General features: G+C 36.9%; 1 protein-coding gene across 5 annotated transcripts in view; it reads left to right on the top strand.

The window, feature by feature from the left end:
* PIEZO2 (piezo type mechanosensitive ion channel component 2) overlaps positions 1-15,052 on the top strand; it is a 524,101-nt gene that overhangs the window by 358,650 nt on the left and 150,399 nt on the right. For all 5 annotated transcript variants that reach the window (XM_037028556.1, XM_037028560.1, XM_037028559.1 and 2 more), the window contains exons 8-9: positions 6,778-6,940; positions 13,669-13,788. In XM_037028556.1, coding sequence (XP_036884451.1) covers positions 6,778-6,940; positions 13,669-13,788 — 283 coding nt within the window. The remainder of the gene's footprint in view (positions 1-6,777; positions 6,941-13,668; positions 13,789-15,052) is intronic.

Below are 15,052 nucleotides of genomic sequence, written 5' to 3'. Positions count from 1 at the left end.
TGTTCATGGATTGGAAGAATTAACATCATCAAAATGTCCATACTACCCAAAGCAATTTACAGATTCAATGCAATACCTATTAAAGTACCAATGGCATATTTCACAGACATAGAACAAACACTTCAAAAATTTATATGGAACCATAAAAGACCCCGAATAGCAGCTGCAATGTTAAGAAAGAAGAACAAAGTAGGAGGGATCACAATACCTGATATCAAACTGTATTACAAGGCCACTGTAATCAAAACAGCCTGGTACTGGCATAAAAACAGGCACATAGACCAATGGAACAGAATAGAGAACCCAGAAATAAACCCAACTCTCTACAGTCAATTAATATTCGACAAAGGGGGCAGTATCATAAAATGGGGTAAAGATAGCCTCTTCAACAAATGGTGTTGGGAGAACTGGACAGCTACATGCTATGAGTTCTTAAGAAAAAAAGGCAAAATTAAAAGTGTGGTGTCCAACTTCATGCCCATTGGGATAGCTACTATAAAAAAATAATGAGTGTTAGCAATGATGTGGAGAAATTGAAATGCTTGTTCACTGATGGTAGGAATATAAAGTGGTGCAGCCACTGTGGGGAACAGAGTGGTGGTTCCTCAAAAAATTAAAAATAGAATTAGCATATCATCACATGATTCTCTTTCTGAGTATATGTCCAAAAGAATTAAAAGCAGGGCCTTGAAGAGGTATTTGTACACTGATAATCATAGCAGCATTATTCACACAGTTAAAAAGTAGAAGTGTTTATCTATGGAAAAATGGATTTAAAATGTTATATATACATAGAGTGAAATATTATTCAGCCTCACAGAGTCTTAAAGACAAGAAAACAAATACTGTATAATTCCATTTACATGTGGTACTGAGAATAATCAATTTCTTTTTTTAATTACTTTATTGCTGTTCAATTGCAGTTGTCTGCACTTTCTCCCTACCACCCCACCCCACCCCATCCAAACCCACCTCCCTCCCTTGCTTCCTTTATAGTAGTTCCTGAAAATCCTTCTGCCCACTGTCCCCTCCCCTTTCCCTCTGGCTATTATTAGATTGTTCTTAATTTCAATGTCTCTGGTTATATTTTGTTTGCATTTTTCTTTTGTTGATGTTAAAGGTGGCATCATATGGTATTTTTCCCTCACCGCTTGGCTTATTTCAAAAACTGGAGAGCACTATGCTAAGAGTAATCAATTTCTTTGAGACTAAGTAAGATGGTGGGTCCCAGGAGCTGAGGGGAGTGGGGAGTGGGAAGTTTTTATTTAATGGGCACAGTTTCAGTTTGCAAAGATGAAAAACTCTGGAGACAGGTGGTGGTGATGGTTTCACAACAACGTTGATATAGTTAATACCACTACACTTATAATTAAGATGACAAATTTTATGTTATATATATTTGGCCAACATTAAATTTTCCTATAGTGTAGTGTTATTTTCAGTATTATGTAGTTTTTGCAAATGGTTGGGTTTCTGTATAACTAGAGACCAAGTGGATGTGATCTGGAGTGAACCTGTAAACAAGTGGAAGTTTTATGCATCTTCCAACATGTACAAGTAGAAACAAATACCCTACCAACTCATAATCACCATGTGTTGTGAGATGTTATGAGCACTTTAGAGGGAGAGAAAAACATACAAAACAAGAGTTCCATAGGAGACAGAGAGATACTGAAAATGAGCTCAGCTCCCATTAAAGCTGAGAGTCATCTGTGTGCTTGGGCCTATGAAGGGGAAATAACCACCATGATGTGATGAAACACAGTGCTTGTAGCCATAATGCCCTCTTTTATCAAAAAGTGTAGAGTACATTTTTATGTATAATAATCAGAATAAAGTATGGTTGTAGGATCTTGGAGGAATCATCAGGTTGTTCCATATTTTTTATATTCAATATTTCAATGTCTTATTGTTTCTTAATTAGAATTTGGCATTCTCAAATTTAAACAAAGTTTTATTTCTTATTTACATACACTTATTTATTGATCCTTCCAGGAGGTAAGGTTGCAGATTCTTATTGGCAGCCTGCAGAGGACAAAAGTAATTATTTGCTGTATATGATGCAAGTAGACTTCAGATTTAAGTCAAAGTGCTCCTGTGGTGCTATTGTTATACTCTTATTCTGTGTTCTTATTTCTCAGAGCAAGAGCACAAAAATCATAGATTTTGGGGTTCAGGTGGCAATGTTTTTCTAAATATTTGAAAATGCTCTTGTGTGCCCACAGTTCCTTACCATTCCTTCTTTCTCCTTTTATTTTTCAAAAGCAGGAACTTTGACATTCTTTAGTCTCTACTACTACAATACCCATGATCACCTACTATAACTGAATGGTATAAACTTAGTCTCTGTGCTTTTAATTCAAGTAGCTAAGTTTACATTTAAAGCTGCTATATACTAGGCACTGCTATCAAGGCAAAATGATGACACATTCTTTTCTAAGGGAATTACAATAAAATTTGACGTAGAAATAAGCACATAAGCTAACAATAATAGAATTTCTGGAGAAACAGGAGACCAGTTTGCTGAATGCCTTTGGTATGCTTTGCTGGGACTTGGGGTTATTCTTCAAGCAGTGAAGGATAGGAGATAGAAGAGGAAAGTGACATGCTGAGCCTGAGTTTTCTGAAGGTAACTCTGGTAATGATCACAATGTAGAGGCAAGAGAAACCAGAGACCACATTTTGCATTGTAATTCAACAGAAGGTGAGAGTCAGTTCTATGGACAGAGATGCTGGCTGTGAAATAGCAGAGCAAGATAAGCCAGGTACCAAAGCATGAGCATGTGCCGCAGCTCTAATATGTCTCTACTGGAAACTGGAAACTAACCCTGATTGTGCAGGGCCCAGCTGTCTTCTGATGAACACAATAGTTTGTGATATATGAAACATTTATCTTAACAACTTTTGAAAAGTGCCCTATCATTGTTCACAAGCTTACATGCCCGCTGTTTCCAATTCTATTAGATTTCATAAGGAATGTAATCTTCAGAGCCACCTACCAAATGCACCTCTGTCATTGGGAGATCTGGGCCTGGGGTCCAATGTAAACAAGGGATATTCCAAATGCACAGAAGAGAAAAGCTTTGTCTTTCTGCTTCTAAATCAGCAATAAATGAGTATTTACTAGTCCATAGTTGTGTCACCATATACTTCTCAGGCAAACTGACATTTCTTTGGAGACATTTAAGATAGTCATTTATAAGTGCTTTATTGATGCATAAATCCTGACACTAAGGGTATTTTTATTCAATAAATTGGGGCTAGGGCATCTGTAAAGACACTATAGTTGTGTGGGAATCATCAAGAAAGAATGATGTTTATAACTATCCAGTAATGCATCAACAACAAAGTAGAGTTTTTGCTTTCCCTGTTCCAGTTTCTGACTCTCCCTTCCCAGCCCAACCTCACAACCTGGCAATATCTCACCAGTCCTTCAGGATTTCTCTTTTCTCTTATTTACTTATCTATTATTTTTGGATTGCCTCAATATCCAGCATTTTTCTTCCTGACTATCACCTGGCATGCATCCCACCCACAAACAGAAAGTGTTTCCGTAACAGCTTGCTTTCACCAGACTAGCATATCACATCATTATCGTTGGATCAAGAGTGATTTCTTGGAGGCAGGTACTATGATGTTACTTTTTGTGTGTATTGCCAGTATTGAGAAGAAATCCTGGATTATGGGAGGTCCACAATAATAAGTGAAGTAAATTTTTTAAATGGTTAGATATTGCATAGCATCCTAGAATTAGAGTGCCAGAAAAAATGTGATATTTCAAGTACAAACTTCCCAGCTTACTTAGCAATTCTTTCTATAGTATTCATACTCTTTGGGGAAAAAAAAGAAAGAGAAATCACTGTAATAGCATGAATGGACATGGAGAGTATTATGCTAAGTTAAAAAGGTCAGGCAGAAAAAGACAAATTACCATATAATTTCAAGTATATGTGGAATCTAAAAAGCAAAATAGAGAAACAAACAAAATACAAACATACACATAAACACAGAGAACAGATTGAGGGTTGCCATAGGGGAGTAGGGTTGGGTTAAAAAGGTATTAATGCTTTTTAACCCAAAGGTTAAAAAGGATTAAAGTTAAAGTTAAAGGTTAAATAAAGTTAAATAAGTTAAATAAAGTTAAAAAGTTAAAGTTAAATTCTTTTTAAGAATTAAAAACTGTTAACCTTTTAACTTTATTTAATTTATTTAACTTTATTTAACGTTTGTCTTTCTCTGCCTTTAAACAAATTAACCCAAAAAGGTTAATTTGTTTAACCTTTTTGTCTTATAAATAAATAACTTTATTTATTTAACTTTATTTAACTTTATCTGTCTTTCTCTGCCTGACCTTTTTAACTTAGCATAATACTCTCCATGTCAATTAAGAACTATCAATTTGTAATTGTAACTATCAATTTTCTTTTTAAGAATTAAGAACTACAAATTGACAGTCACATAAAAATCTCAGCAATGTAATGTACAGCATGGGGAATATAATCACTACTGTTGTAATAACTATGTTCAGCACTAGGTGGGTAGTTGGAATATCAGGAGGACCACTTTGTAAAGTATAACATATTATTATTTAACCACTAGGCTATACACCTGAAACTAGTAGAAAATAATATTAAATGCACACTGTAATTAAAAAATAAAATTGAAAAAATAAAAGAGGAAGAAAGAAAGAAATCTTGGGTCTTACAATATCTGCATAGTCCTGTTAGAAAAAAAATTTATATAGGGTACGGTGATCTTTCATTTTATAGCTTCTACCCATGCTTGTTAGTCCCTGCACCGATAGTAAAAAAAATGTAACACTGATTCCTCAGTGTTCTCATGGAAATGTGCAAAGGTAGTTTGAAATAAGCTATGATATCAACTGTAAGGTATCGAGTATAGATGTGATAGGGTCTTTTATGAGTTTATAAACAGCTGTGGAAACTACTAACTGTCTGATGGTTCAAAACAGGTGTTTTTATACTAACAATTGATTAGGTAATTTATAGAGTATGCACCAGGTATAGAGTGAAAAAGGGGAGGACTTTGTAGCTGAAACATACCACTTAGATTAATCCAAAGACTATTCAGTTCATTTGATCCTAAATCTGAAAGTTTTTGGCTCCATGTACTTTATACAAGAAATTTACCTTTTAATCTAGGACTGCAAAACAATATTCAGAATATTCTGCCATGCCAAATGGAACATAAATCTTGTTATCAGGAACTTGTTTCCTTTCTAATGCTAACTAAAAAAAAAAAAAAAATCTGCTTAGACCTAGAAGAATAGACCTATAATAAGAGCAAGTTCTAGTATAATTTATTTTTCCAATAAAATTAAAGAAAATTTAATTTTTATGTAGCTTGAAAGTTTGTGTTCAGAAACTCACCCCAGAACTATACTTGTCCTGTGATAGAAAATAATACTAACTTCAAAGGTTTTATAAGTGAGGGACATTTAGTCTTGGAAGATCTCATAACCCAATCAAGAATGTAACCTAAAAATTAAAGGAAGTTTATATATAAATGTTACAAATAATAAAAAGATGTGAGACTCACATAACATATAAAAGTTCTATTCTTTTAGTAGAATTATTTCTTAGAAAAATTTATATTAAATGAATTTCTAAAAGAATCATATTTTATATAATTTCCCTTATATGATTAGATATACTCTGATTATATAGTAGAAGGAAGATTAAAAATTTCAGAATGTAAGAAACTTTATAAAAGTATATTTCAAAGTAAATCATCAATTGTATTTCAAAATAAAACAATCAAATTGCCCATAAATAAAATTAGACAAAAATATTATATCTAACAGAAACTCTAATATACAATATCTGGCTTCATGGCTGAATCATATAACTGTTTCCAGTTTTAACATTTGCCCAATAATATCATCACAAAATGAATAGCTATGCTGAATCCTATGTGTAGGGTAAATGGAGGCAGTCTGGTTTCCTTACCCAGATGTCTGGGGAACTAAGTGAAGCAGTTTCCTTAACCTTGAGAATGGGCCTGATAAGCATTGTTCTCATAGCCTTGAGACTGGGTCTGATAAACTGTTCCCATAGTCTTGAGTGGGCTTGCATGTGTAGTATGAAGATCTGTTGCATAATATCTTTGGCATCCTGTCTGCTTTGTTAGTATCTAGTGTTTAAGGGGGTTGGGGCTCCCCAATGGGTTCCATTCAGGGAGACAGGTGACATGCAGTGTGATATGCAGCTTCCAGTATGCATGGATTGCCCACCCTTGAATAAAGGCATGTCAAGCATCACAACAGCTCCGTGAATTCTTCCATCTGCCTGAATCTCATGAACCTGTCAGGACTTGAATGATCACAACACACTACCAAAAACAAAATATGTACTCATTTACCTGGTTTTAATACCATGTTACTACTTACCTGACATTTTGATAAAGCAGTTTAAATAGAGCCAATTGACAATTAAAATGTAAACTTCTAATAGGTGTGCAAGAATTTAGTATTAGCTAGATTTCTGAACCAATGTAAAGATCATCTGGCTAATATTGGCATCATATATATATATACACATACTGATACACATGTATGATTTGAAAAAATATACATTATATATAAATATATATGTTATTTAAGGATGTAGTTACATGTATGGGAAAGTAATAAAATATCTAGAATAAAATCAATTAACCTAGGAAAAGCTCATGAATGTACTAAAAACAAGATTTTTTTTCTGTTAGGGACACAGACCTTTGTATATCTTTTGAATATTTCTTTTTATTTTTAAACAGGTTGTTTGGTATCAAATCAGTAATTCAAACAGATTGTTCCAGAACATGGAAGATCGTGGCAAACCAAGACCTGTCATGGCACCACCATGCCAACCCCATTCTGCTGCTAGTGATGTACTACACGCTGGCAACTCTGATCCGCATCTGGCTACAGGAACCTCTTGTAAGGAGAAGGTTTTTGTGGTCTTGTCTGCAAAGTAACCTGGAAACTCCAGGTGAAATGGTTCATTCCCATTAACTGCTCACTAATCAATACTATATTCCAAAATAACTATAGTGTTCTACTTATAGTGTCTTGATTCTACAAAGAGTACTAAGTACTAATATTATCAGAACAAAAACTAGCTTCCCTTTGATGTCAATGCATGCTGTGAAAAGAATGGTAGGTGATGAGGAAAATGAGTCATTTTTATTGAGCACATACTAAGTGCCAGGCCATATGCTAGACTGTTTACGTGCATTGTCTCTATCAATCCACCACCTAAATCTGAAGAGCAGGAATTATGCCCATCTTAGAGGAGAGGAAAAAGAGGGTAGAGTGGTAAAATGGTCTGAAATCACATGCTTACTAAACAGTAGAAATCATTCAAACTAATGATTGACAAGGTAGGGTCTTAGCTATTATATTTATCCTGTTATCACAGTGACTGGAATTTTCCAAATTTCTCAGACCTTTAACCTCTAACCACTGATGGCATGATAGGACCTAAATATTTGTAAGAAGCTCAGTTGTTTTGATGTTTAAAACATATTTTGAGGGAGAAAATCTCTTTAATTAAACATTACTTAATTGTACTTGTGCAGCATTAACAGTGACATTATACACTATCTGTGAGGGGAAAATCCATTTAGGAAATGTTGAACTGCTTTTTCAGGCATTGGTTTTATCATGTCTTCAATTAGTGTGTGTGTGTGTGTGTGTGTATGTGTGAATATGTAATACATAGTAGAAAAAAGTTACTTTTAAAAGTGCTTCTTAATATAAATGTTTCCTTTTTTCCCAAATACCATGGGTTTTGTGAACATTTTTACTAATCTTGAATTCACTAGGCTGTCTTTTGACTGATTGTGGGTTTTGTAGAAGTTAGACATTTTTATGGTAGATAAAAATGTTATCTAAAAAAATCAGTGGTAAGGCAGCTTACTGGTACATGAAGGAGACAAGTATTGAGTTGGCCAAAAAGTCCATCTAGTTTTTTCCATAAAATAAAGACACATTTTTCACTTTCACCTATAACTTTATTGATTTGGATATCGTGAGTATGTCAGTTACCTCCTGTGTGGTAGAGCATTGATTGTTCTCAAGTGATGTCTCAATTTGATTGCTATTGACTTCAACTGGTCTATCCAAATGTGAAGCGTCATTCAACAAGAAATGTCCAGCATGAATCTTCACAAACCACTTTTGACACATTCGATTGGGCACAGCACCATCTACATACATGGTACAATTTTTTGTGTGTTTCAGTTGTGTTTTTACCTTCCTTGAAATAAGAAATCATAATATGCTGAAAATGTTGCTTATTTTATAACATCCTCGATAGTAAAATGGGTACACAAAAATTCACCAATTTTGTTAAGTTTTTTTCATGCACACTGTCACAGTACAATTTAACAAAATTATTTCAAGTGAAGTTAAAGGCAACCAATCACTACTAGAACTATCTTATGGGAAAAACCAAATGAACTTTTTTGGCCAACCCAATAGAATAGACAGTGTTGTCACACCTTTCATCTACCACCTGCCAGGGGAGGAGTCCACAGGTTAGAAGCAACTTCTAAAGAGACAGCTGTGCTGAAGTCCCTGCAATCCAGTCATACCTCCTCTTGTACCACTTCTAGGTGAGGACCCCTTATTGCCTACTTTCCCCTTTTCTGTCTTCATACCCACAGATTAAACCACTCATTCATTCATTCAGTTAGTCAGTCAAAAGTCCTAAGTACAAATACTATCACGATGTGGACCCCAGCTCATGGGGGATGGGAGGCAGATATTCACATGCACTACCAAGTTCTGTGGAGGGAAAGGATAGGTGGCTTCACTCTCAAGAGGAACCAAAAGCCACAGCCTTTGCCATGACCAGTCCTTGTTGGGTTTCTCCCAACATTACATGTTTCTCTCTGCACATTACATGATGGTCCTCAGTTACTATGCACAGGTTGCTTTAGGTGGTTACCTTTTACAGAAAACAAAGGAGCCAATGCTGCTAATTACATCACAGAAGAGGTATATTTGCAAATGAAAAGGGAAAAGTAGTTGAACCAGTTACATTCCATACTGGGGAGTTTTAGCATGAGTTTTAGGAAATTACAGTAAGCACTTGCTATCTCAATTCAGGGTGAGGGAGTTTTAGCAAAGGCAAGACTCAAAGCGGCCTAGGCACAGTGCAGGCCTCATTCCCCACAGGAGAATTTATCCATGGGCATGGGTCCTGTGCATCTCCAAGTGGGAGCTGGGCCCACGCCACACAGAATGGTCTCCTACACTATCAGAACAAAGTTTCTCAACAAACATGTATGAGAAGCCAACTGTCTCAGACACTAACCTAGGGGTTGGGCATAGAGCACCAACCCATAGTCAAGACACATAGGGACTATACATTCTACAAGAGAAAAAGAGTCTAACAAAGTAAATGGGATCTGAGTCAGATAGTACCATGATACTGGGCGAAATCTATGTGTCCATCCACCCCTAGAAAGAATGCCAACTAAGATGTGGGGCTCTATCCTATCCTCCCTCCCGTGTGAAATGTTTCAGGGGATGAGGGCCATGGAGGCCAACTGTGTACACAGGGTTCTTGTGTATCACCTGTCTTTGGGGCCCACTGATGGCAGTTACATAGTAACAAAATGCTTTCTGGGGTTATAGGGAATCCAAATTATTATCTGTTACATGTTTATTCAATTCCCTCCTAAAATTTAAGTGTGCCCACAAAATCCTTTCAAGTATTTATTGTGTTTGCTTCCACCACAAAACCACAAACATATCTTGCAAAAGCGTCTATATGCAAGAGTAAAAACATGTACAAAAGAGGACTTCCGCCAAGTTGGAGGTGTAGGTGGAAACACTGTGCCTTCTCCCACAACCAAGTTTGAATACAACAAAGGTTTAGTAAACAAAGATGCAGCCAAAGAACAGAAAATTGAACTATACAGAAGTCCGACAACAACGAACCATTCAACCGGACCGGTAAGAGGTGCGGAGCCAGCAGCGGAGCAGGGTTGGGCAGGAAGGATCCCCTGACTCCAGGTGCCCAGGCAGCTGTGGACACATCCCAGGCATGGGGTAGCATCGGACGGACCCAGTGAGGACGCAAGGTGGCAGGCTCACCATGGTCACACATTTGCACACAGTGAGACAGACCATTCAGGCCCCAGCGGCGGGAAGCAGCAGAGGGGACCTCCATTGCTTCTCTTTGACCCACCTCCACATACAGCATCACAATCCATCTACTGAGTTGCCCAGCCCTAGTGAACACCTAGGGCTCTGCTCATCATACGTAACAGGCACAAGCAGTCCAAAATATGGCCCAAGAAGAACTCAAAGCCCCAGAGCCGATAACTCTAAGCGACAAAGAAATAGCCAGTCTTTCAGATGCACAGTTCAAAATACTGGTGATCAGTATACTCACAGAACTCGTTGATTTTAGTCACAAATTAGAGGAACATATGAAGGCTAAACTAATTGAAATGAAGGAAAATGCACAGGAAATCAATAGTGATGGAAAGGAAACTGGGACTCAAATCAAGGGAGTAGACCAGAAGGAAGGAAGAAATGACCAACCAGAAAAGAATGAAGAAACAAGAATTCAAAAAAACCGAGGAGAGGCTTAGGAACCTTCAGGACATCTTTAAATGTTCCAACATCCAGAGTTATAAGGGTAATTATAGGGGTACCAGAAGGAGAAAAGAAACAGCCATGAGTGGAAAACTTATTTGAACAAATAATAAAGGAGAACTTCCCCAGTCCGCCAAAGGAAATAGACTTCCAGGAAATCCAGGAAGCTCAGAGAGTCCCAAAGAATTTGGACCCAAGAAGGAACACACCAAGGCACATCATAATTACATTAGCCAAGATTAAAATGAAGGAGAGAATCCTAGAAGCAGCAAGAGATAAGGGGACAGTCACCTACAAAGGAGTACCCATCAGACTGTCAGCGGATTTCTCAAAAGAGACCTTACAGGCAAGAAGGGGCTGGAAAGAAGTATTCCAAATCATGAAATCCAAAGACCTACAGCCAAGATTGCTCTATCCAGCAAACCTTTCATTTAGAATGGAAGGACAGATAAAGTGCTTCTCAGATAAGATCAAATTCAAGGAGTTTCTCATCACCAAGCCGTTATTAGATGAAATGTTAAAGGGACTTATCTAAGAAAAAGAAGATAAAAAATAGGGACAGTGAAAGGACAGCAAACTCAGTTATTAACAACCACACCTAAAACAAAAGCAAACTAAGAGGACAGCTAGATCAGGAGTGGAACCATAGAAATGAAGAACACATGGAGGGTTAGCAACAGGGGAGTGGGAGGAGGAGAAGGGGGGAGAAGGTACAGAAAATAAGTAGCGTAGGCGATAGGTAGAAAATAGATAGGGGGAGGGCAAGAATAGTAGGGAAATATAGAATCTAAAGAACTTGAGACACGTGGTTATAAACTAAAGGGAGGGAATGGTGGGGGAGGGAGTGTGCAGGGTGGAGGAGAATGAAGGGGGGAATAGAACAACTGTAATGGTATAATCAATAAAATATATTTAAAAACATGTACAAAAAAAATCAAGATATATTATGAGAACTGTTTCACTTTAAGGTATTTGAGTTAAAAAGAGTTCTAAGTGTCCTTAGCTTTCTTTGACATTTCAGGCAGACTCCCAGAATAGCAGGCCACTATGACTATCATGTTGCCACAAGGTGAAGGCTGTTATAGTCTCTCAGTTGAAAGAGTCATTGGGCTTCCTTAGCCACAGGGCACCAGTGGATAGTGGAAGACAGCTAGGAAGACAACCTAATTCACAGCCCACGTAGTTAATAGCAGTGTTACAATTCCCAAAGAGCTGTCTGGGAAGCTCTTTGTCTGCCCTTTAATTCTAAATTATATCTTTGCTGGGTAGAACAATCGTGTTTGTATGTCCCTGCTTTTCATGACTTTGAATATTTCTTGCCAATCCCTTCTAGCCTGCAGTTTACTTTGAGAAATTAGCTGACACTCTTATGGGAATTCCCCTGTAGGTAACTAACTGCTTTTCTCTTGCTGCTTTTAAGATTCTCTCTTTATCTTTAACCTTTGGCGGTTTAATTATGATGCATCTTGGAGTGGGCCTCTTTGCATCCATCTTGTTTGGGACTCTCTGTGCTTCCTGGACTTGCATGTTTATTTCCTTCACCAAATTAGGGGAATTTTCTTGCATAGTTTTCTTCAAATAGATTTTCAATTTCTTGCTCTTTCTCTTCTCTTTCTGGTACCTGTATGATGCAAATATGAAACTAAAGGAGTTCATCTTCACCAAACCATTATTATATGAAATGTTAAAGGCACTTATTTAAGAAAAAGAAGATGATAACTGTGAACAATAAAATGGCAATAAGTACATATCTATCAACAATTGAATCTAAAAAATAAACTAAGCCAACAAGAAGAATAGACACAAAATTATGGATACAGAGAGCATTTTGTTGATTGCCAAATGGGAGGAGGGTATGGAAGAATTGGTGAAGAATTGGGATTAAGGAGTACAAATAGGTAGCTACAGAATAGCCATGGGAACATAAAGTACAGTATAGGAAATCAAGTAGCCAAAGAATTTATACTCATAACCCATGGGCATAAACAATGCTAGGGGAGTTGGGAGTGCTGTGTTGAGGGGAGCAATGGGGAAAATTGAAACAATTGCAATAGCATAAAATTATAATCAATAAAATATAATTAACAAATCAAAATTCTAAAAAAACATTACAGTGGCTGGAGGGGTATGTCTCATGGAGGAGTGATAGAAGATAAGTGGCTGACCACATTATATTATAGTTCCAGATGACCTGGAACATCATGAAAAATGCCAGCCAACAAGTGTTAGTGCTGAAGTAAAAGTCTACAACACATGTTTCAAAAAGACAGAAAACTGGGTGTCAAGACTTCAATTGAATATATGGACTCCTATCTGACAAGTGTGAATTCCCACCCAGCATGTCTGAGTGTCTCCATGGGTGCTAAGTCCTGGCACACTGGAACCCAGGAACTGGGCTATAAGACTGTGTCCCCTCCCTCTTCTCCAATATCAGTGGTGTGTTAATGTCCTTTCTGTTGAGCCATCTTTGTTGAGAAACCAAACCAACTGACTCAAAAGCATTCCATTCCTTATACCCTTTCTTTATCATCTCTTCCAGACCAATTGTCTAATTTAAGCCAATGTCTTATTAGGCAAGGTGACAGTTTTGTGCATAAGACATGTTCTTGCTTAATATTGTGAGTAAGCTCTAGATGGTTCTGCCTTTAATAAATTTCTTCTTAATTAAAGATTGCCCATAGCTGAGTTACATGGTTAACTGTGAACTTTTGTTTGAAAGCTCTTCCTCTAAGAACCATTTGCATATTTGCTTCCTAGTGTTTAGAAGGCTGTTTAAATATCCACACATTGAGAGGCTGTAGATATTTAATATTAGAGCACATTCCTATGATTTATGGGGTTTAACAGCAATCGGGAACATTTAATATTGATGAGCTTAGCATTTAAAGAATAGCAATTTTTGTCATTTTTAAAATATCTTGATAACATCTTATTTATTATATACATTGATTTGAAAAATTATCACATTGAAGCAAAGATGAAAAGTTTCACTGGTTGTTGAGGGAATTGCTCTGGGAAACAGGGCTGGTCCTGTGGGTTATTCTGTGTCTCAGGTGCAGGATGAAAGGACCAAGGAAGAGGACAGAGCTCTGGCTTGTAGCCCCATCCAAATAACAGCTGAGAGGAGGCGGAGCCTGTGGTATGCAACCCATTACCCAACCGACGAGAGAAAAGTAAGGAACTAAGAAAGGACTTTTTATTTCCTACTTTATCTTGCTATGTTTATATTACATTGCTGAATGTGAGCCATATAATATCATATGCAAACTCAGATTGCTCACTTCATAGAAGTGGTTTGATTTTGAAGTTTTTGTACCAGTGAGCTTTATTCAATAGGAGAACCCAGTGCTTCCAAATAATATGCATGGCTCCATCATACCCCGTGAGACACTATTTTGTATTTCAGTACTTTTTAGTGAAGTCTCTTAACCCTAAAGAGAAAAAATGTTCTTAGTTTTAAAAGAAATTGGGCTTAAAGTAAACAAAAAATAACAAAATAACCTGTTAGCACTAGGTGGTGAAAGTCTTGGTATTCAAATACATTGCAGAAAATACTTTCGCTTTGTTAATTAGCCAGCTACAATAATAACTCAAGAAATCACTTAGAGAAGATCAAAACAATCTATATGAATATAATCAATCATCTCTTACTACTTTGAACTAACATTATGGACTGACAAGGAAAAATGAGTCACAATTGGATAATTCATATAACGTTTTGATCACATAATAACCATTTTGAACTCAGTGCAGTGCTATGGGCTTGTTAAAATGGCCCATTTACAATGTTCTAAAGACAAATAATCTTGTATTTCTTAGATGGGTCAGCATTTTGCTTTGCAGCATGTTAGACATGTTAGAGAATTAAGGAGTTGATTCTCTGATTTATTTGGTGGCAGGTAAGGTTTTCTGAGACACATAGTCTTATTCTAAGCATGGTCATCCTGTGCTGAGAGTGAGTAGAATAATGAGTGTACTATCTTAGGAAGCTGATGACAACGTGGAGCGAATGTGGTGCCCTAAGATGTCTGAGGATTTCCAGGGGCCCTTTCTCTCTACACCATGTTTCAAATGATGCTGCCTGTTGTGTTAAATGATATCAACAAAGGATAGCAGAGCAGTTTCCAAAGTGAGGTCTGTGCACCTCTAGGAATTCCTGATACCATTATTACAGCAATCCACAAGCACAAAACTATTTTTGTAATAATTGGTAAAATATTTACCTTTTGTTGCACTCACATTTTCTCTGATGGTGCAAAGGAAGTGGCACGACCACCTAGAACCATGATCAACTCAGGAAACAAAGTAGAAAGGCCAGTTCCACTCAAGCATTTCTTTGATGAACTAGAAATAGTTACTATTTTTTAAAATCTCAACCATATAGCACAAGTCTTTTTAATACTCTCTATGACAAATAGGAAGACTGCACAAACTGCC

Source organism: Sturnira hondurensis, unplaced genomic scaffold (assembly GCF_014824575.4).
Source record: "Sturnira hondurensis isolate 20B ecotype Veracruz unplaced genomic scaffold, ASM1482457v3 Scaffold0020038, whole genome shotgun sequence".
Taxonomy (NCBI): Eukaryota; Metazoa; Chordata; class Mammalia; order Chiroptera; family Phyllostomidae; genus Sturnira; species Sturnira hondurensis.
The sequence above is the reverse complement of the archived record's forward strand: the minus strand, read 5'-3'. Positions and strand labels throughout refer to the sequence as shown.